Raw genomic sequence first — 22,491 nt, forward strand, 5'->3', positions numbered from 1 at the left:
TGCCTTGGCCTCTAAAACAGGAATAGGAAGCTGTAGTTGGACAGCTGCTCCCACCACACTGCAGCACTGGTTAGGCAGACCGATGAGCGTTGTAGTCCAGCAGTGTGTCACAATCCAGTAACACATTACTAGCATTACTGCTCTAGATGCCATGCTGCCTCCAGCACGCTTAGTTTCCATGTCCTGGTCTTGCACAAGGGGACACAGAATTTGCAGTACAATTTACTTTTATACATAGCAAGATTTATAATTAGTCAAAAGCTACACCATATTCTACTATCTTTCATTCTGTTAACCTTATTCTACCAACTGTCGTGATCAGGTCCTTCCCTCCCTCTTTTCCCCTTCAGAAGACTCAGATGAGACTTTAGAAGCACAGTCCTTTTATGAAAACTTAATAGGTTATAAAAGAGTACAAATGAAAGCATTGTTTTCCCTTGTGGTGTGAGACAAGCACCTGCCCATGTAAAGAGTTTAATCCAAACTGAACCCCCCCCCCCCCTTTTCATTCCTTTTAGAAAAGTTTCTGACTACACTCTCAGGTGGCTCCTGATGTTTGGGGGCAAGATGGCAGGAACACCCAACATTTACTTTCGTTGATTAATGAATTTATATGTCATTATAATAACCCATATCTGGGCTCCCTGTTTAGCTGACTTTGCAATTCATCTGCTTGCTTCACCTGTTGTCTCCTGAAGGATCAAGAAAGTCCCCTTCAATCTTATCCACCTCCCCCCCCCCCCACAAGTTCTGCAATGACCCCATCCTTTTCCAAGGTGGGCTGCTTCTCAACCACATCCAAGAATCCTCCTCCAGTATCCTTGAACCTGCAAATTCCTCTGCCCAGCTCTACCCCTCCACCTCTTCCTTGGACAAATTTATCTGAACAGCCTGTGACATGCGAGAGCTGGGACTTCTCACCACAGTAACAGTAAGATCACCTGGCACCAATGTTATATTCCTTTCTGTACCAGGTAAAAACCTTTTTATTTGCCCAGTATTTTAATATTTTAAATTATCAAATTTTATGTTATGCTTGTTCTGTTATTGTATTTTGTTGCATTTATTTATTGTTATGATTTATTTATGCTGTAAGCAATCCTGGGACGTTTGTATAGAACTGGGTAAAATATTGTAAATAAATAAATAAAGATGGGAGGGAATTAAGGGTAGTGCAAAATTTTAGTGGGTAGTATGAGTTGCTGTTTCCACTTTTCCCATTCGCTCCTTAAAATTTCTAGGGCTTTGCCAGGTCCTGCATGAGGATCTTCGGCATCTCCTGGCTAGAAATTCCAACAGCCGTCCTATTCCATCAGGTTCCGCTTGCTGGAGCCCCAGATCGCTCAAAGCTTATATTATTACTCTCCCACAAATCTCATGTCTGCTGACCCACTAAACTTATTCAGTGAGGAGTCCATTCAATCAGCCCCACTCCCAAACAGCCTGAGGTCAAACTGTCTTGAACTGTATTACTAGCATAATTCTAACAGGTAATAGATTCAATTATTTTTTTTTTTTTTGCTGCAATACATTTTCTAACTGCAGAGCTAGAACAATGTATCATTTATTCACAGCAGCAGTTCAGATGAAAATTTAAAGCTGGAAGAATGCAAGACCATGCACTAGACTAGGGAAAGGAGCTGGAAGGGTTTCAATATACATAAGAGCCCTTCACTTAGAAATATAACATCGGTTTCGATCCTTGCCGAACAAAAAATCAAAAGACATTAAAGACCCAGGAGTACAAATCCCCTTGAAAATTAAAGTAGCACTTTTAACTAGACTGAAACAGAGGTCGAAAAAATATCATTTTCAATCCCATAGGTAAAATAAATGAACACATATTTGAGAAGTACAGCAAGAGAGAGAGAGAGAGAATGAGAGAGAGACTTGCTATTAGGAAAATAAAATTAATCTTTGTAACATGAATTCCTACTCCAAACCCATTTTTTAAAAAGAAGGGTTAGAAATAACTGTTGCATAGGGACAGGTATATTTCATCTCAGGTGTCTTTCTTGAGCCTTTCAGTAAGCGGCTCATTCCCGTAAGGAGCAACGGTGCTTGCAACAGCTCAATGGCCAAAAAATGAGGAGCAGCTCTTCGCAGAAACTGCCATCTATTTGAGTTTAAGGGGAAATAGGAGGAGCATTATCCGAACACTCCAGCTGGCAGCCTCTTCTAAAGAGATCAATCACATCACCTCCTCTTCACGCTCCACTTCCAAAAGCCTGGGGAAACAAGCATCCCCAATTTGCTCTGGATACCCAGGTCTCCTGTTCAGCAACCTTACATGCCCCAGCCATGCCACCTGGCTAGGCTGTCAAGCTATTTATCATCCCTGTTAATTCCTCACAAGAGTGTTTCGCCATGGAATTGGTGGCAATGGGACTCTTTTTCAATTCACCTAAAAGCTGTTTTGGGAAACTCCTTACATTTTGGTTTTCTTGTTGTGCCCCCTGTAAAAATGAAATGTCATCAAGCTGACCACAATTTCTTCTATGCTCCTCTGTGACTACTGGGTTGTCTACGTATTTTGAAAGCAAACCTAAGGCTGTATCAGATGTTTGTCCTTCTTGGAGTAGACCGCTTGCAATGAATGTGGCTTAAGTTACAGTAGCACTGGATGCGATTCGTAGGTATGTACAGCCACACAAGCAGCATTTGCTTGACCATAATTATGTGCAATCAAATGAAGCTAATCATGTCCAGTATGTTCAGGATTTGGAAGGAGAAACATGTCAGTGGCCTTAATCTTGAGAACATATCTTGATGCTTGTTTAATTCTTCATTATTTCTTACTGATTTTCCCCTGATTTTCCTTCACATATTCCTAGCTGTGAAGAGAAAGAGGAGAATAACCAGTAGCCATATTTAACATTAATTGTAGCATCAGGCTACATATCGGACAGCAGAAATTATCCTTTAATGTCCAGCGATGTCATTAACATTAGCCATAGTGCAGAACTTGGATACTTCCCCAGTTCTGAAGGCTGGGGAGGTTAGGGCTGATATTGTGTCATATTTTCTAGTACATTTGTCATTTAATTATCTCAACAGTTCTAGTTCTCTTTTTATGATTGCTTCCTATGACATTTAATCTGATTCAGCCAATGTCAGGAGAGATGGGCCCTGGGCCTTCAAGTGAGTCCTCTTTCCTACTGGTAAGCTGTGATGGACTAATCTGGTGGTAGCAGGAGAGAGCAGGCAAAGCAGCACTTCAAACTGTACAGGTGGCTGGTTCTGTCCACCATTTTAGCTTCCCACAGTGCCCTAGATATTGTGTTGGGTGCTGGGGAAGCTGGAACCAGCTGCCTGGCATTGCTCCAGGTGTCAGGACATGGACATTGGGATAGGGAGCACCACGATTGGGCCTTGCTGAGGTCTGGTGGCCCAGGCAGCCGTTTAGGGAAGCCATGTCCTGACACTGTCCTTGATCTATTTTTTGCTTCATGTTTAAAGTTTGTTTGGATTATTGTTTTGCTTTCCAGCAGAAAAATCGGTGAATAATATTTGTAAATAAATAAACATGTAGTTCTTTGTGGGCACATATTCTTTGGGAAGAAATAACTGAAGCTACAAGCATGCCAGCAAAGAAATATAATGTTTGTAGGACTATACAGAAAAAGTGGCCTTGGAAATATTTTAGTCTACAATTCCCATAATCCCCATGCAGCAGAGTCAGTCATGACAAGTGGTAAGAGCTGTAGGCCAAAATACCCAGGGCTGCAAGTTGCCAACTCCTGCTTCGAAGCAAACATGACTGAGAAGAAAGCATGTGATATTCATCAGATATCAAATGGGTAAATAACTGCGCTGGGAAGAGCAAATATCAGAAAGGGAAGAAAGATTATGAGGGAACCATGAGAAATAGCATGCAAAATCAAACAAAAGAGGATGAATATAACAAAGCAGAAGAAATGGGAACAATGGTGCTTGGATCACATATTACTAGTAAGAATGAGCATAGATGTGACGGTTCTTGCATGTAAGAAGCACTTCTGCATAACACAGAAAGTTGTGGTCTGCTTTACCAAGAAGGTTGTGGCAAATAATGAACCTTCCTTCTTCTAGCGGCTCACTTCCCATGGTCTCAGTCCCCAGAGGGTTCACCTTCAAACAAGCTCACATCCAGGATATGAGTTTGGCAGAGGAAAGACATGCCTGAGGAGCCAAGCTGTGTCTGGGCAAGCCATATGTATTCCCAGCCCTTCTTTCAACAAGACAGGAATATTTTGCAGACCACTCACAGTTAACTTCCGTCACAAGGTGTATGGGTTGCATGCAGTCTGGGTGCAAATCATTGGATGAGTGCACAGTACCAATTACTTAACTTTTTCGTAAACACCATTATTTTTTGCCTAACCTTAGTAAGTGTGCATCTGTGGAGATGCGACTGCAAAATATGCCTTGACAGTAAAATATATGAGGGTTGTTAACTGAATACATGTTGTGAAAACTCTTCCCTAAACTGCCAAATATGGAGGATGAGGATTTATCGCTCTGCAGCAAAAAGTGGTCTGGAATCCCAATGAGAATATTCTCAGGCATAGAAGTGGATGGAGAGGAAACAATGATCTTCAGAATGGTTGACATTCATGTGAAGAATTGCTTAATCCGTGTGGGGGGAGCCGGGGAAGAGGCCAAAGTGATCTGTTACTGTGGCTAAAAGAAATAAAATCTCCAGAGATCTTGGTTTCCAGATTTTATGTCAGGAAAGTGTGAGGAGGCATGTACAATATCCTGCCTCAGCAAAATGACAAGTTAACTTATGGTTATAGTAAACTGTGCAATGAATATTATGAAAATGCATGATGAATGCCAGCAGCTGGAATTCAGACTGTGTAGCAGCATACTTAACACATTTAATTAATTTGAAACCTATTATTACATTCATTTACACCTTCTCTTTATTTTTAAGTAGTGTGCAGTCTTTCGTTTTCTTTTCTCTTCTTTTTTTTCCTCTTTTTTGTTTCAGAACCATTGAAAAGGGCTGGTGGCTGAAAGGTGTTATGATGTCTAATTCACTCGGCTGCCATTTTAGTATGAACTTATCTATTTTATTACTTATTAACAAGTCTGGGAACTATAATTGAGATATTCTTCAAAATCTGTACCTTCCTAAAAATTAGAATGAAGTTATTCAATAAAAAGGTGTGATTAATATGTATAAAAGGGAGAATACTCACAAAAATACTATATTGTTGGTCTATGATACACAATAGTTGGCAAAGATAAATCCCAATGTTAGCGGTGTTTGTGGAAAGTGCAGGAAAACCTACATGGATATTTTCTATTGATAGTAGACTTGTAAAGAGATTAGAACTTTTTAGGGAAAAGGTTATAACCTGCTTAGACTGTATAACTGGATGTCCTTTCCAATGAATTCCATGTGTCTTTTGCTTGGATATCTCAAAGATGTCATTCAAAGTTAGCATGTGAATTGGTAAGAAATCTTTTAATTACTGCTAAGTTACTGCTGGTAAATAGAAACTATGTATTACTCCCACAATAGATAGGATGGGCTGATAGGATATGGTACATTGTTTCAATGGTAAAGTTAACAGAATTCTTCAACTTTGGGAGACGATATGGAATGATAAAAGCTGAACATCTTTAGGTGCTATTTATTTATATGAAACAGCAGTGTGATTTGAAGTTTTTGCTCCATTAGTGTAAATTTTTTAAGAAGATACTGGACAGTCTATAGTCTATATATGTTGGGAAAAAAACAGAATTAGTTTGCTTGGTGATTGTTAATGACGAGCAGGTTTTATTTGTAATTGTGCTTTTAATGTAATGTATGCAATGCTCTCTTCATCTGTATATTTATACTATTTCTTCCTCCACTTACAGACAAGGGACCTTAAAACATACACAACTATGCAGGTTCCCTATTCTTCACTTTTAGGCCAGACTTTTCTCTGGCTTCAGAGTCTCAATGAACTTTATATGATTGATGAGAATAAAAAGAGCAGAATATTTAAACATAAGTCAAATTAATGTTCACAGTCATGAGAGATTATTAATGCAGAGATGTGAAAGCCATCAGAACAATAATTAAAATATAAATTTTCTCAGCTTTTTAAAGCTGAGAAACAAACACAGTTGAACAATACTGAACTAATAAAACAATAGCTTTCCATTAAGGAGGGCACCATGAAGTAATTGGTTTTACCACATAATTACTAATTATGTATGCCCTTGCAATTTCTTCATAGGTTGCTTAAAACATTTTGTACTCGGAGGCCACAAAGCACTATACCACCCAGAATCAATATCCTTACACTGACAAAATGGATTGGAAATTTTATTTACTAATACCTTCTTTTACTGTTCCTTCTGTTGAATGCCAAAGTCATTTGGGAGATGTAAACTTTCAGGTTCTTTTCAAAATGAAAATGCCAGACACAGACACACATAAACACACCTTTTAACATTTATATTTATTATGCTTCAGCTGCTACCAGCATTACTTACTTTCTGCTATCCTCATCTGTAGAATAGTGAAAGATTTCCCCTTTTTTCTCTTTTACCTATTTCTGCTCTTAACAGCAACATCTCAGGATTTTTATTATTGTTTTTGTTGTGATTGTGTTCCTGGGAATCCTCACCAAGGGGATTCTGGACTTTATCTTTCTCCTATCACAAAAGGTTTCAACAGCTGAGACAGTTTAGCTTAGAAAAAAGCCAGATAAGGGGAGACATGATAGAACCATACAAAATTAGGTATGGCATTGAAAGGGTATATAGGGAGTCATTTTTTCCCTCTCCCTTATTACTGGAAACCTTGTCCCATAGAGTTGTTTGCAGGATATTCTGTACACCTTAACACAACACATAGCTAAACTACATAATTCACTCACACAAGATGCAGTAATGACCACCGGTTTGGATGGCATGGCTTTAACAAGGAATTGGACAAATGCATGGAGAGGAAGGCTCTCAGTGGCTACTCGTCCTGATGGCTGTGTGCTGCTTCCAGGGTTGGAGACAGTGTGTCTGGGTACCATTTGCTGGAAAACTTAAGCAATAGGATGCTGTTGCACTCGAATGCCACTTGTGGACAGCTGGTTGGTGACCATGGGACTAGGAGGGCCTTTCGCCTGATCCAGCATGTTCTTAATACAACGTTCAGTGTTCACAGATGCAAGCTTTGGCAATATGTGTGGTAGAAGCAGTGGACATGGACCCTGAATTTATACCCACACAGATGCACTCAAAGACACCTTTGCTGCTGCATATAAAAAGATCTTTGCTACATAGCACCACTAGATTTCATGAACATCTGTATTTTACTCCAACTGAAATAGTACAATTTCCCACAGGAGAACTGAGCCTTTCCTTACATAGCCATCTATGATTCTGGCAAAAGTACACAGGTGGGTACGAAGCAGCATACCTTAAGCTACGGCAATATATTTGTTGTTGCTGTTGTTTGAACTGTATCATTTACTATTAATCTGATTCTCAAATCACTTTCAGCTTTTATTCAGAGACACAGAAAGTCTCTTTAGCCCTGATCCTTTCACCTACAACCTCAAGAAAGCTAATAGGATAGAAGAAATGTTCTGATTATAGGAATATTTTTGAATATGTCATTAGATGCCACTGCACTATGCAACCAAAAGGTATGAGCAAGTAATAGATTATGCAAAACAGGAGGGAAGATATCCTATTTCCTGTTACCCACAGAGGCTTCTACCCAAATCCAACTTCAAAACTTTAGTTTCTACAAAGTCTTGCTTAGAAAAAGAGATAATCTCTTCCTTTCAGGTTGTGTAGCTGGAATTTTTTGAAAAGTCAGGGAAATGCTTTAAGATGTTTTGTTCTCTAGTTTGTTTGTAGGCCACAGAAGAAGAAATATAAGAAGAGATTAAGCCTTGCCATTTGCTTGATCCAAATACAAGGTACGAAAACAATTAAAATGTGTGTAATTATTTTGCAGGTACAGATCAAGATTGGCTTAGTACATCATTAACAGAAGTCTGCAAACAGTTGTTTAAAATTCTCAGAGCAATAAATGTGATTTCCATAGGTGGTAGAATGCTGCGATCCAGAGCAAAAATCAAAGCTGTCTCGGAGTACTATCCAATTCTTTAGGTAGGATTGTGTCATAGAGTGGCCAAGTTTCAGCATTTCAAAAATATTGACTTCCTGGGTAGATCCAGGTGATGTAATTGACAATATCTCTAATTCACAGAGTATTAACTGGCATGTGATACAAAGAAACAGAGCAGGGTCTCATTGAGGTTTGGATTAAAAACAGAATCTGGTAGATCATGGATGGAACCTGGCAAAATCTTATATGCCTAGTGGAGTTGGCAAAGGCAAAGACATTTTGGTGTAAACCAAGTCAGGGGTTACTTCTAGGATATGGAATTTGCCATTTAGGTAAATTATATTTATTAAAGGCAGGGTCTCACTCAACAAAGGTCTGAATCTTTAGGAAATTGGAACAGATAATGTCATCTGTCTGGCTGTTATTAGCAGTGCCATTTCTTCTTGTAATGGCTGCCAAAGCTGCCAATCATCTACTCCAGTTGGACATCCTTTAAAAAGCTGCATTTGTGAAAGGAGAGCCCATCAAATGATAGGCTTGTTTCCAATGCCCTCTTTTCAAGGAAAAGTTTGAACACATGCTGGCTATCAATGTCAGGTGCATCCAGTTGAGGCAATCTTTCATTCAGGCTTCCAGTGTGCTTCTACTTTTGCCAGAATATTGGCATCCTGGAAGACAAACCTTTGCTAGAAGCCAAAAGGGTGTTTCTTCTTTGAGCTCTTGCAGCAACTTCTAGCAGCATCCAGCTTCAACAGTTTGAAAAGTAGGCATTCCAGGGCTTGCTTTTGAATGACTTTGCTTTTCTGTGAAATTGCTCACAAAGACAGATGTTTCACAAGAGCATCTATCTGAGCAGCTTTCCATAGGAGTAATATAGGTAATATATGTTGCTTAATACCATTGGAGGCAGCTGAGTAGGATTGCCTAGATCAGCCTTCTCCAACATAGAGTTCTCTAGCTAAATTGGACCTACTGTCTGGGAACAATGGGACTTGTAGTTCAATACATCCAGAGGATACCAGGTTGAGAAAACCCAATATAGGTCTTCTCAGTGGGGCATCCATAATATGCTTGTGATATTTCACTATTCAAGCAACTTGAAATGGCTGACTCCGTTCTAAATCAGTCTTTAGAGGCTCCAGTGGATGAGGTTGAGTATGGTGAAATCCAAATCATACAAGATGAAGGAGAACAGTGGTTGATAGATGATTAAAAGCTGCAAAGCAGTTTTACTACCTGGGAGTGCATCTGGATTTAAGTTTATATCTGAAAACACAAATTGAGGTTGAGGGGAAGAGTGCCTACTGCAAAAACGGAATACTATCTTTTCTTACAGAAAAGGGAGCTTGGTTTTGGCATCTTTACCTTTGTTATACCTTAGGATGCACTACTCCAATGTGATTTACATGGAGCTGCTTATTTTTAAGATAATTTGAGTGCTTTAGATGGTACAGAATTCTGTGGTCTGTTTCTTCTTTATTTCTAAGTGTGAGAGTCCTGCCAGAGCAATCATAGTTTAAAATAGTAAAAATGAATGTAAAATTTCTACTACAAAAAGTAACTAACTTGGCATCAGTAGAATCCAACTCCTTAAAAGAAATCAATAAAAATTCCTAACAAATATCAGCTGGAGAGGGGGATTAAGAATAATAAAAACAAGAGAAGTACAGCAACAGAAAAAAACATCCAAGCACATAGACAGCAGATAAAACAGATAAAAGGCAACAGAATAGTTGATTTTAGCTGCATAAAGAACAAAATAGGACAAAGCCATAGAATACAATATAATCACCCTTAAAATAAATAAATAGCTCTTTCATAACATAACTTCTTCAGTATCTGCTAGGAAATCCTGAAAGAAGTAGCCAGGCAAACGTCCCTTGGTAAAGAATTCTGCAGCATGTGCAAGCGCCAGCAGAGGGCCTACATGATTTATTTGGGCTAAAGATGGAACACAAAAGGAATGGGTTTGAAGAAGATGTTCACCTAAGGCAGCCTTCCCCACATATGCACTCCCCAAATGTACTGGATGATGATTCTGACCACCCTGGTCATGTGGCCATTTGGCAGCCAGGCCATTAAATTTCTATGCATGAACTCTATCAAAACAAAGACTTGTGTCTCCAGAGTTGCCTGTGCCCCTCCCCTGATTATGTGAGCACCTTCTGCAAGTTCTGCTGAACCATTCCATTCCAGAAGCAAGCATTCTGGCTTGTGTCTGCTTGTTTCAGTTCAAACTTGCTTTTTGTAGCCCCAGTAGTGGGTCCTTCAGGTGTGCAGGAAGAAACAGATACCACCATATCTCGAATGCAAATCTAAGCCAAGTGGGGTCTGTTGCTCAAGGTACTGTTCACTTATTTGTCCCTATCTCTCCCTTCTTTCCTATGAGTAACATTTCCCCATCCATACAAGCTTTTAGGGATGTTTGAACCCTCCTCTAGTAGAGTTATCACATCATGGATGTTTGCCTTCTGCACGTTCATTTCTCTACCATTATGGCCATTCTATCATCATCAGGCATCATCTTCTTATTATCAAAAATGGATTTATATGACACTGGTTTGTTACATACAGAATGTGTTCATGTGATCTAATCTAATTTTGGAAGAAAAAAGAAGGTACTGAAAGGAATGTATATGGGAAAAGTGTACTGACTTCTAAACATCCAGAAAACACCAAGGATCTGATTAGATCCCCACCCTCCTATTCCAGCTTATGCTGGAGAATTAAACCCCAGTAAATCAAATATAAACTAGTTCTGGGAAAGTTATATATTTATTATTAATGAATATTGCAAAAGTATCTAACTGAGGGCTATTGCCAGCCATATATGTGTCATTTGCCATCTATTTGTATTTTTGCTGGCACAGGCAAATTGTAGGTCTACATCCTGTTAATAAATGGCATTGTTTATTTATTTATTTAAAACAGTTCTATGCCGCCCCATCGCAATAAGCCTCGGGGCGGCTCACAACATCGAAAAAGTCAACCATACATTAAAACCCCCAATACAATAAACCCCCCAGTACCATAAAACCTCAATAAAACCTCAGTGCATTCTCGGCTAAAAAAAAAAAAAAAAACATTACAAATGTTCGCTTTTGAAAATAGATTCCAAGCTACAAAAAGTGATGCGATTCTCAGGCTAATATTTTGTACAATAAAATCACAACAGTGTTTCTAGCCATCACTTTTATATTATGGCCACTTTTTAAATGTGAAGCCTCCCCATCTCTTCTCTGCTGCTTCAGGCTGATTCATTTCAGAAATGAATTCAAAATATTGGTTGATAACTACTTTTGCAGCAATAGATTGCAAGTATCTGGTGTACCTTCAGGCAGTGTCAAGATATGAGCAGTCACAAAATCTTCTGAAATACTCAGTCTGTCTGCTTGTAGTTTCATCTTGAGATCTACAGGTGATATTAGATCATTTGGGTTTGGGCTCAAAGTTCCTAGGATTTTGTACAATCCAATTCTCTTTCCAGGAAACCTAATTCAAGGATGGTATCACCTCCTTGCTTTAAGATATTTTTGCAGAATATATTTGAGTCATGAGCTTTCCTTATTCATACTTTCTGCCCACCAGATTTTTTTCAGTGTAATCTATGATGATTCACAAATAAGCACCCATTTGATCTTCCCCAACAATGTGTTACAGAACTATTGCTAAAGTCCTTCGTCGTGGGCAGAATTACTGGGCAGATAAGTCTTCACAGTGTTGCTTCAAACATCTGCCTTTGGCACATGCATACGCTCCCTGCTCCCCACAGAACTACTGAAAAGAGTTCCATGTTTTCCCTGCCAGCACTGGCATATCTGTTCACGCATTCTGCAGAACAGCACAGGGAAACTCAGTTCCATATTGTATTAAGCTTTTATTTTTCAAATGCAGATGTACCACATGTTTTCAGTTTGCTCATTAAAAATGAAATAGTTGTAAAGTACAACAGATATAATCCCTGTGGTATACCAATAGTTCATCACTCCTTAAACAGATCCTCCTGCTGTGCTTGAAATAAGTTGGTCATAAAACAGTTAAAAAAAAACCATCATTAATTGTTAATATTGCATCCTTGAAGTGCACCACACTTTATAACTGCCCAGGTCTGTGCCATGCTTGCAACCATAAATTGCTTATTGCAAATTGTTTCCTATAAAGCATTCATAATATACCCCCTGTTGTAATATACAACCTGTACGTGGTCTTCAGTTCTTTATTTGATTTATACTCTGACTTTCTACAAAGAAAAATGGCACTCAAAACAGCTCAAAATGACACTCAAAACAAAGTGGAAACCTTGCCATAAAGATATTATGGAACAGTTACCTTCCCTGCAACTTTTTTTGGTTGAAATTTGAACAATCAGGCTAACTGCCTAGGAATTCCATGAATGTGAAGTATAAAGCCAGCAGCTGTTAAACATCTCTCTCCGCAGACTTGTGGACCTATCAAACATACACACCTATGCGCAAGGTGCTCTGTATAAACTAGGAGCATCAGCACTATTAGGTGCATCAGTGCTCAAATAGGCCACAACTTTCATGCACTGTCCCATGGCAGTGGTGACGCCATGCCTTATCCAGATCAGTAGGAAAGTTTATCTAGATGTCAATGTGCCACAAACACAAAGTGGCCAGGTTTCCTACTTTAAAGAGGACAGCCTATTTTGGAGAAGTGGCCAAGGCCACCATCTATTTAAAACTTTCCACTTTTTGAAGAGTTGTCAGTCTGAGTCTGATTTAAAGCCAAAGCACCATACGGAGGGAGAGCAGGGAGAGCTGTATTACATTTCTACTTAAATAATAATATTAATAATAATGCTTCTAAAGTTGCACCTATGCAAATATTACACCAGGACTCTGTATCAATGGGGGATACATTCCAAGCCCCCAAGGGATGCCTGAAACTGCAGATAGTAGCAAACACTATATACTGTACATACCTATGATAGAGTTTATAAATTAAGCATGATAAGACTTTAACAACAATAATGAATAATAAAATAGAACAACAACAATAATCAAAGTTATGTGAATATGGTCTCTCTCTCTCTCTCTCTCTAAAACATTTATTGGAGTGCAGTCACCCTCAACAGAGACGGCTACTATGTAACTAACAGCCTGGTAGCTTATACAGTGTGGATACACTGGACAAAGGGATGATTAACCTCTCTGGCAGGACCACACAAGATTGTATCACATTACTCAGAATGCCACACAATTTAAATTAGAATTTATTGCATTGCTGGAATTTTCTATTTAATTTTTTCAGAGCGTGGTCAACCACCGTTAAGTGAAACCATGGTAACAGAAATAGTAGAAACAGAGGTTTTATTGTAATTGGCAAATGTTACGCTAATTGGTATCCGTTTTCTTCATCATCCTGGTGATGTATAAATGCCTGTCCTACACAGCAGAAGGAGAATGGACCTTTGGGTCAGCCCTTGACCTTCCATAGGTGCACTGAAGCTAGATCAATATCTTGGAAGTACCCCACAAATACTTGGGTTATTCAAGGGGTGTGCTCTCTCAGCAGGGTTCCCTAGTACCTTCTAATATCATTATTTAAGCATGTGTGCACATAGGATCTGAGATGCCTTGGGTAGCAGCAGCAGCCTACCGTCCCAGGGCCAAGTCATGCATTTAAAAAAAAAATGCAAGCAAACCAATACTGAGTATGAATTCAATCCCAAGAACAATGTTTCCTTGAGTGCGGATGTTTTCACTTAAGGTAGAGTGATTGTGTACATTTTGGACCACTTTGCATAACACCATGCAACTTTTCCAGATAGTAAAAGTTGGGATAGTCTCCTAGGATAGTGTTCCATGAGCACAAGCTGGTAGACATTAGAAGGAAGAAGGGCTGGACAGATGGTAGTAAGCAAATGGTTGCTTATCAGGTAGAAGGAGAGTACCGCATTAGCTCAAGTCTGCCTTAGATTTATTTTGGCATATGGAAAAGGTTGCACTAGAAAACATTGCTGGTTTAATTTAAAAAAAATATGAGCCCTTTGGTTTGGTTAAGAGGCACTCTTATATAAAGGAAAATTCAGGGAATTTTAATCATTAATTTAAGTTTGGTAGTTCTTAATTATTTGTCATTTTATATATATTTAATCTTCTATTTTTACTTAATTTTTCATGTAACTGTTTCTGTGCCTCTGTAACATCATTTTCAGTGAATATATGTAGCACAAAAATTTAATTTCAATGCTATCTTAATCTTATATTAATGCAAAGTTATTTTTCTCCTAGAATAAGACTCCTAAAAATGAGGACTGCCCTAGGAGGAACCAAGAAATCCTGTGGAACAAAAATGATGCCTTCCTTTTCCATCTTTATCATATTTTCCAATGCAGCTGTCCAATGCAACCCTCCAGTTGTTTTGGATGGCAGCTTCCAGCTTTCCAGACCGTTGGCTTTGTTGGCTGGGCTTGGATGATGAGAGCTGGAGGATATCACTTTGACGAAGTCTAGTCTAACATCTGTAGTGATTGGCTGTCTACCTGACAATGCAGATATGGAACCTGGAACTGTTTGGAATAAGGTATGTATTGTATCAGTGGGCCATCACCCTTCTTCATTCTTCTCTGGGTACCGCTCTGATGAAGCAGACACATCATTTGGCAAAAGGCATGCAGAAAAGTGACACAATTGGATACACAACTTAGTGAGTCCTTTAAATTTGGTGGCATTCAAAGCTCTATTTGCAAGCACAGCTCTTTGACAAAAGAGACAGTTCTGCTTCACATCTGCACTCAGAAGAAAGTTCTGTTCCCTACAATGATGTACATGGAAAGGCCGCTTGCTCACACTGGAGCTACTTGTGAGCACTGAATGAGCCTGCATACGCAAGAATGGGGACACCATTCCATGAGTTTCAAGACTGCTTTGCTTACAACCTTCTGTGAAAACAAACTGCAGGCTTAAAATTGCTAATCTTCTTACAAAATGTAAATTATAGGGTTCAGTGAATATCACCAGGACCAAAAAGAGGAAGGGAAGGGAAGGGAAGGGAAGGGAAGGGAAGGGAAGGGAAGGGAAGGGGAAGGGAAGGGAACTCTGCCTGATTTGTTTTCTAGCTGAAACTGCAAAACAAGATAGCGCTCATGAAATTTTCAGATGTTTTTCTTGAGTCAGGATGCCTAGGTAAATACTTGAATAAACCCTTAGCTTTTAATGCCCTGCTTTGAAATTGTCCTCTTCCATTCTCTGCACCCCAATATAAATTAAATATACAGAAACACTGTATGATAATGAACATGTTGGATATGGCATAAATATATGTGTTTTCTTACATATTGCAACATGTCACTGTCATACTAAGCTAAATGTCTGCTTATGCCAACATTCAATGCATTGTTTGGTTAGAGGATTATATATATGAAGTCTACTCACAAGTACTACTACATAAAAGTACTACAGTCATGCTCACCTGTGCTGTCATCATAAACAACTGTGACAGTTTTCCACTTGAAGAACTGCACAAGGTCAAGGATGGCACGGCTGAGTGAAGAGAAATCTGGATAAAGACTGACATAAAATGAGTCTTTGTTGTCTGAAACCTGATGCTTCCAGCGTGTCTGTATATGTGGAACCCCCAGCGCATTGCAGATAGATTGCACAGCATTAGCTGAAGAGCTATGTGAAGGCCCAAAGATGGCAGCTACTCCCAGAGAAAGCTGATCACAGGCTGAAAAGGAAGAACACCAAAATTACCAAAGTGAAGCGAACAACAACTGCTATGAAAACAGCTCTGTTTTTTCCTCTAAGGCAGGCTCATTCCTAGGCAGAAAGTAATTTGTTTTAAAAACTTTGCTTAGAAAATACATAATTTAAGTGTAAAGCTATAAAGATGATTCTTATTAGCCTAGGCTAGGCTTACCCATAGTCTCTTTCTGATTTCACACTCTTACATGTTCAATATTTTTTTCCAGAAGTTTGCTTCAAAATACTGACACTGGCAGTATGACCAAGCTGTCAGTGTCAGAAGACCTTGGTTCAGGTGGGAAAGGAGACAGACATTCTACCACAATAAAGACAGACATGTGTGGAGAGTGTGGCTGTTGTCCTCTTCCTTGCACATCTAGTTGTCTTGGGACTTGCAGGAAAAGCATTACTTCAAATGCTTTTATGACTAGGGGTGAGATACAAAGTCAATTGATTTGCATTTTAATATGAACTGGCCTTATCCATGCTTCCCAGACTAATACGTGATTGGAACACAATTGTTCTTCAGTGTTCACACTACTCTGAATGTTGTGATGGAATTCCTTGATCAAGGATCTGTACAAGAATGACTGGGTTTGCACAACACAACATTCCACCATGGGTGGCCAGTCATGTCATTTGAACCTGGAGCATTTGCCATGGGCTTTCTTATATGTTCAGAAAGCTGAGAACCCATGGGTTGTTGGAGTTACTCATAGTTTTTCATGTCAACCAAACCCAGGAAGCTAATTTTATGTTGGGTTCCTATGACTGACTACAGAGATCTTAGCAAGAGTTGCAAAACTGCCATGACACTGACTCTTTACAGTCTTTGTAGAAACTGTCCTTCCACCAATGTCAAAATACTATTTTAGGAGGATCTGCCCTTTTTATTTCTGGTTTATTTCAAAAATGAGCAATTGAATAAGTAGCAGCACCAGTAGCTATGAAATAGTAGTAGTAGTAGTAGTAGTAGTAGTAGTAGTAAATGCAGTCTTTTGCAAATGTAGTCTTTCAGCTGACTGAAGTGTCTAAGACTTGCTGGAACAATTTCCTTGTCTGTTTCAGCTGTCAAAGGGAAGAGTAACATGGAAATAGAGCGAGTCAGAAGAGACCTCCCAGGCCATCTAGTCAGACCCCCAACTCCAGCTGGCTCTGTTTATGGCATGCCTTCCGTGTGCATCTCCAGCCTATCCTCATCAATGGGGCTTCAACCATTTTCCATGGAAGCCCATTCCATGTCCTTGGGGTCCTAACTGTCAGGAAGTACTTCCTGGCATCCAAACTGAACCTTATTTCCCTGAGCTTTGCTCCAATGGAACATGTCCTGCCCTCATCTGCAGGGAAAAACAGGTCTCTACCCACCTCTGTGCAACACCCCCTCACATACTTTTATGTCACCAACGGATCCCCTTGAAGTCTCCTCTTCTCTGGATGAAAAAACCCAGTCTCACCTCATACAGATTTCTCTGCAATCCAGTCACCAACCTTGTGGCCCTACACTGCACCAATTCCATCCTGGCTATATCCTTCTTGTAATGTGGAGCCCAGAACTGAGCACAATACTCCAGTTGCGGGCACACCAGAGTCATATAGAGTGGTAGTAATACCTCACTCTAGATCTAGAAGTCACACTTCTGGCTGTGCAATCAAGGACGGTGTTCACCCTCTTGACCACTGCATCACACTGCTGACTCATTTAGCCTGCAGTCCACCAGCACCCTGAGATCCCATTCCTATGCCCCAAGTGCAAGATCTTGCACTTATCTGCATTGAATGCCATCCTGTTCTCCCCAGCCCACTTTCATTGTCTGTCCAGATTCTTCTGGATCCAGAGTACCTGCTCTTCAATTGTGGCCACCACCCCCATTTTAGTATCGTCCGCAAATTTGACCAGCCGACTGGTCACCCCCTCCTCCAGGTCATTGATGAAAATATTGAACAGGATTGGTCTCAGGACAGAGCCCTGGGGGACCACGACCATCACTGGCCACCTTCCCAATGATTCTGCACTAGTAGTTACCCTCTGCTTTCGGTCTGTCAACCATGCCCTAATCCATTGAACACTGCATCGGTCTTTCCTCAAACTCCTCAATTTCTCAGCCAGGAGATCATGCGGCACTTTTTCAAAGGCCTTGCTGAAATCCAGGTAAACAAATCCACGTCCCCTCTGTCTAGCCACCTCAAAACCTTGTCATAGAATTGCACAAGGTTCATCTGGCAGGACCAGTTTTTGCAGAAGCCATGTTGCATGGTCACCAACCTCCCTTCCCTATCTAGGGTTACTACAGCCTTTCCACTGTTTTTCCTTGAATGGGTGTGAGGCTAACCACTCTGTAGTTGCCCATGTCCTCTCTCCTACCCTTTTTGAAAATTGGAACCACTGACGCCACCCTCCAGTCCTCTGGAACCTCACCCATTCTCCACAAGTCCTCAAAATGGAGGCCAATGAGTGCAAGAGTACCTAAAAAGTGAATGAATGAAGCCCCATTGTGTGTGTGTTGGAGAGGGCAGGTAAGTTCTGCTTTTGCAGAACTTTTGACCCATCCTATCCATCACCCTCTAAGGGTTTAAAAAATCTGCCATGACTATTTTGCAATGTTTTGGACTGGGAAGTACATGCAAGAGAAATGTGTGCAGTTAATGCTCTGTTCAAGCCAGTGCTTTCCTTAAAAGCAAAAATGACAAAACTGAGGCTACCATACTTCACACACATCATGAGAAGACAACACTCCTTGGAGAAGACAATCATGCAGGGGAAAGTAGAAGACATAGGATAAAAGGGAAGCCCAGTTAGGAGATGGACTGGATCCATAAAAGAATCCAGAGTCTTGGAATTGGAAGAACTGAATAGAGCTGTCATGGGTAGGACATCTTGGATGGCTTTGATTCATAAGGTCACCATATGTTAGAGATGACTTGATGGCATATAACACAAATGCTCTGTTACCAGAGACTCTCCAATGTCTCCTTCCAGCCATTTCCAGGAACTGTTCAGCGGGATAAAGATTTTCTTTTCCCATGATACTTGGCACATCTTGGCCCAGCCACCAGCCTTGTTCAGATATGATTGGTTAGCACAAACTTTTCTTAAAAATCAAATAGCCTCAATATTGTTCAGAAAGGTATTTACCTTTTATACCTGTAGTTGTGCAATGTTATGAGATGACATTGGGCAGAATAGCTGTGAAATGCAATTCTTCCAGTAGATTTGTTTGTTTTTGTATCTAAGATTTTGAAAGAAGCCATTCTTCTGGGGGTGGTTCACAGCAGTTCCATTCTAAGCACACAGCATGCTCTTTAAACAAATGCAGTAGGGAAAATTTGGGTTGCCTATTCAGTATTTTTAGTCCAGATAATATCTTGGGAAAATTCTGGCCTTGACTAGGCTTTCTTTTTCAGTTCAGTGGTTTTAAATTTCAACTAATTTCTATAAATGTACTCTGTTCCAGACATCCACTTGAATACAGCAGCCAGATGTACAGCTGGCTCAATTTATGACAACAGCATAAACCTGGTGAGATCCTTGAGGTCTCAAAGAATGATACTTTTCATGTATTTTATTTGCTTTGACATGAATGGGATAATCATAAGCCAACTCTAAGGGAAAAAAATGTTTTGATTTTAGCAGAATTGACCAAAATTTGCAAAGTTCTCCATATTCAAGACAATAAGAACTTGAGATGGAGAGGAGGAGGAGGAGAAAGAAGAAGTGAATAGAAATGGATAAAGGCAGATTCAGTCATCCAGGTCCAGGATTCTGGAGCTTAGCAGAAAGTCTGTGTATTCTGCATTCCACTGATCTGCTCATGGTGCTGAGCTGGGGTTGCTAACACCTTTTTCTATCTGATTCCACATCTTTAAGGGTGATGTGCCAGGCAGGTGCCACATACCCCTCTCAGTTCTAGGAATAGCTTTCCTATTCAATTCATTTTATTTATGGAAATTCACACATTCAGAAGAGCAAAAACAGGAGATTTAGAAGCCCAAATACAAGAAAAAGTGAAGTGGACAGATTTGAATATCCCTAGCAACCTTAAGTTCCTGTCACAGTAAAAGCACCATTTTATCAGAACGGTTTATTCCTGACTTCTTGTGTCATGTGGAAATTAATTCCAGAAAACATGGAAGCAAAGCTATGAAAATGGACAAAATATTCAAAGAGACCTTAACGCCTTTTTTAAAAAATCATATTTTAAATCCTACTTTCCCTTCTTTGTGTAGCTGCCCAAAACAGCTTACAAAATCCAGCAGCCAATCAATATGCAAAGAATTATCCACATGGTTAAATCATAAAATAAGCAATGCAACAACATAAAAAACCATTAGCTGTCAATAGGTAGCAACTGAAACAGCAGCAAAGGTAAAAGAACAGCAGTAAAGACAAACATCATCAAAGTTCCTGAGAAGTAACAATCAAACAGACTGATACAACAGAAAAGGCCTTGCCACAGGTTGCTGCCAAGGGTACCTGAACAGGTCTAAAATTTAGAGATGGGAAGATTCCACAAATAAATCCCTGATAAGTCATAAAGGTTTCTGAGAGCCTTGGGGAAATCCAGTTCTCTCAGCTCCAATTGCCTCTGAAAAAAATACTAGTGCTTTATTTATTTTTAAGGTTCTGCCCGATCCATTTTACTAAATAAAATAAAAATAAAGTAGTATACAAATACATAGGCTGTCATGTGACATCTTTCATGAGGCTCTTAGAAGCCTTTGGTACTTGCATTCTCTCTATGAATGCTGCCTCTGCTTTAGCAACCAGGAAGACCCATTGATTTCTAAAAGAGAAAGTAGAGAGCTGAAACTGAGGAAGCATATTGAGGGTAAACTTTACTGTCTTGATATATGGAAGGCCAAAAATCTAGCAGCTATTTTTTTCCATTGAGGGCTGCATTTTTTAAATTGGGGGCTGCTATTAATGCATCAGGGGCTGTATCACACCAGTAGATGGAACCTGTGTCAACAGCAGACAGGAGCAGAGATTGGGGCCAGAACCAAAACAGCTTTGTGGGTCACCTGCTTTCTCTTCCTGCCACCCCCTTTCCTGTGTCTCCTCCTTCCTTCCCACCCAGCAGGCTGCCAGAGAAGAGACAGATCATTCTTGCTGAAATGATTGCATACAGAGAAACTTTGAAATTCAGCTGAAGGAACTGAGCCAAGGCCTGCAAGCTGCCATGCTTTTAGGAACGTACCTTTTTTGGATGCTTCAAAACTATCATAGAGATTGATCTTCTGGGTGTCATATGTTAATGTGGTGTTTGGCAACAGAGTTCTGTTTCTGTTGATTGTATTCACAGCAAATCTGAAGGCCAGTTCCTCTGCTCCCATTGCTCCCGTTGGACCAGATTCCACACATTCAAATATACCCCCTGGAGAAATGGAGAAACACAACGAGAGGAAAATTAAGTTATGTCTAAGATCATCAAGTTACAGCAACAAAGATTATAAGTAATGAACCAATTGCCCCAGGGAAATCTGGTTTCAAGCTGAGTTTGCATCAGGGTGAAAACATTCAAAACAAGAATCCAAACAAGATTAAACGCTGCAATGCAAAATTAACATCTTTGAGAGGCCAGAATTGGTACAACTTTGCTGTCCTCAGCAGTCAGCAATAACACGATGCACTGATAACCACCTGGATAGTTGAAACTCAGGCAGCATCCGAGATGTCAACTGATGCCAAAGAAAATTACGGAGGAGGAGGAGGCAAGAGAGCAAAGCCAAGCCAAGCCCTAAAGAATTTTGGACTCAGATACTGGAGTGGTCAGCTCACATCTTCTGTCCCTGCCTGGCCTAGGTGCTCCTTAGAAGGAACACTTCTGATGCTGCCATGTGTTTCTAAAAGCTGTCTCAGAGCTCCTGTAACAGGGAATTCACAGTTGCAGTCCCCCATTACCTTAAGTGGCATCTTCCATTTTTATCTTTAGATGTCTCCTTAATTTCCACACCTTCATGCAGGCTTATCCTGAGATGTGACCCTGCCAATGCAGTGTTGTTCTTGGGCAGAGATGCTTTTATTGGACTTTACTGTTCTATTTTTATATTTATAGTCGTGTGTTAGCTCCTTGGATACTTTACTGGAAAGTCATATGTAAACGTATGTCATAAAATCATCAAGGCAGTTTTGGAAGCATCTTTCTTTGGACTGCTTGGCCAGAGCATAGGCCACTTCTCAGTCCCTCTGAGAAGCAGCAGCAAAGAACACAGACAATGAGCATTTGGAACATCCCAAGAAATTTCTCTCTCTCTGAGGTTTTATTTTTTTTTTTTGGAAGAAATTTTATGAGGTGGGCATGGTCATGGTGCACCAGTGGCAGGGATTTGAAAGGGTTCTTTGATCTGGCCAGTGCATCATTGTGGCTATACCTGAATACTGGTTTCTTCCCCTCTCTCTCCATTATCATCATGATGAAAATAAAACATTTTGTACCAGGTATAAAAAATTCTGGTGTTCTCCTTAACACTTGCTTTAAGAACAGAGCAGTTACAAAAAGCCATGCTGGATCATACAAGTTTCCCCTTGTCCAGCATTCTGTTCCCACAGTCCCAAACCAGATTTTTTTGAAAAGCCTGCTAGACGATATCCCAGCAACTGGTAATGAGAGGCACAATGCCTCTGATCCTGAAGGTGAGACAGAGCTGCCATATCTAGCATCCAGTGATAGCATAACCCTTCACGAATTGGCCTAATGCCTCTTTATTGCTGCCCAAGTTTGT

The 22,491-nt window shown here is 40.0% G+C and overlaps 1 protein-coding gene across 1 annotated transcript in view; it reads right to left on the reverse strand.

Moving 5' to 3' along the window:
• GRIK2 (glutamate ionotropic receptor kainate type subunit 2) overlaps nt 1-22,491 on the reverse strand; it is a 531,310-nt gene that overhangs the window by 301,879 nt on the left and 206,940 nt on the right. Inside the window, exons 2-3 of the mRNA XM_044427342.1 lie at nt 20,967-21,143; nt 15,497-15,754 (exon numbers count right to left, since the gene is read on the reverse strand). Of these exons, the coding sequence (XP_044283277.1) occupies nt 15,497-15,754; nt 20,967-21,143 (435 nt within the window). The remainder of the gene's footprint in view (nt 1-15,496; nt 15,755-20,966; nt 21,144-22,491) is intronic.

The sequence above is a fragment of the Varanus komodoensis genome, unplaced genomic scaffold (genome assembly GCF_004798865.1).
Source record: "Varanus komodoensis strain SLA01 unplaced genomic scaffold, ASM479886v1 scaffold1, whole genome shotgun sequence".
NCBI lineage: Eukaryota > Metazoa > Chordata > Lepidosauria > Squamata > Varanidae > Varanus > Varanus komodoensis.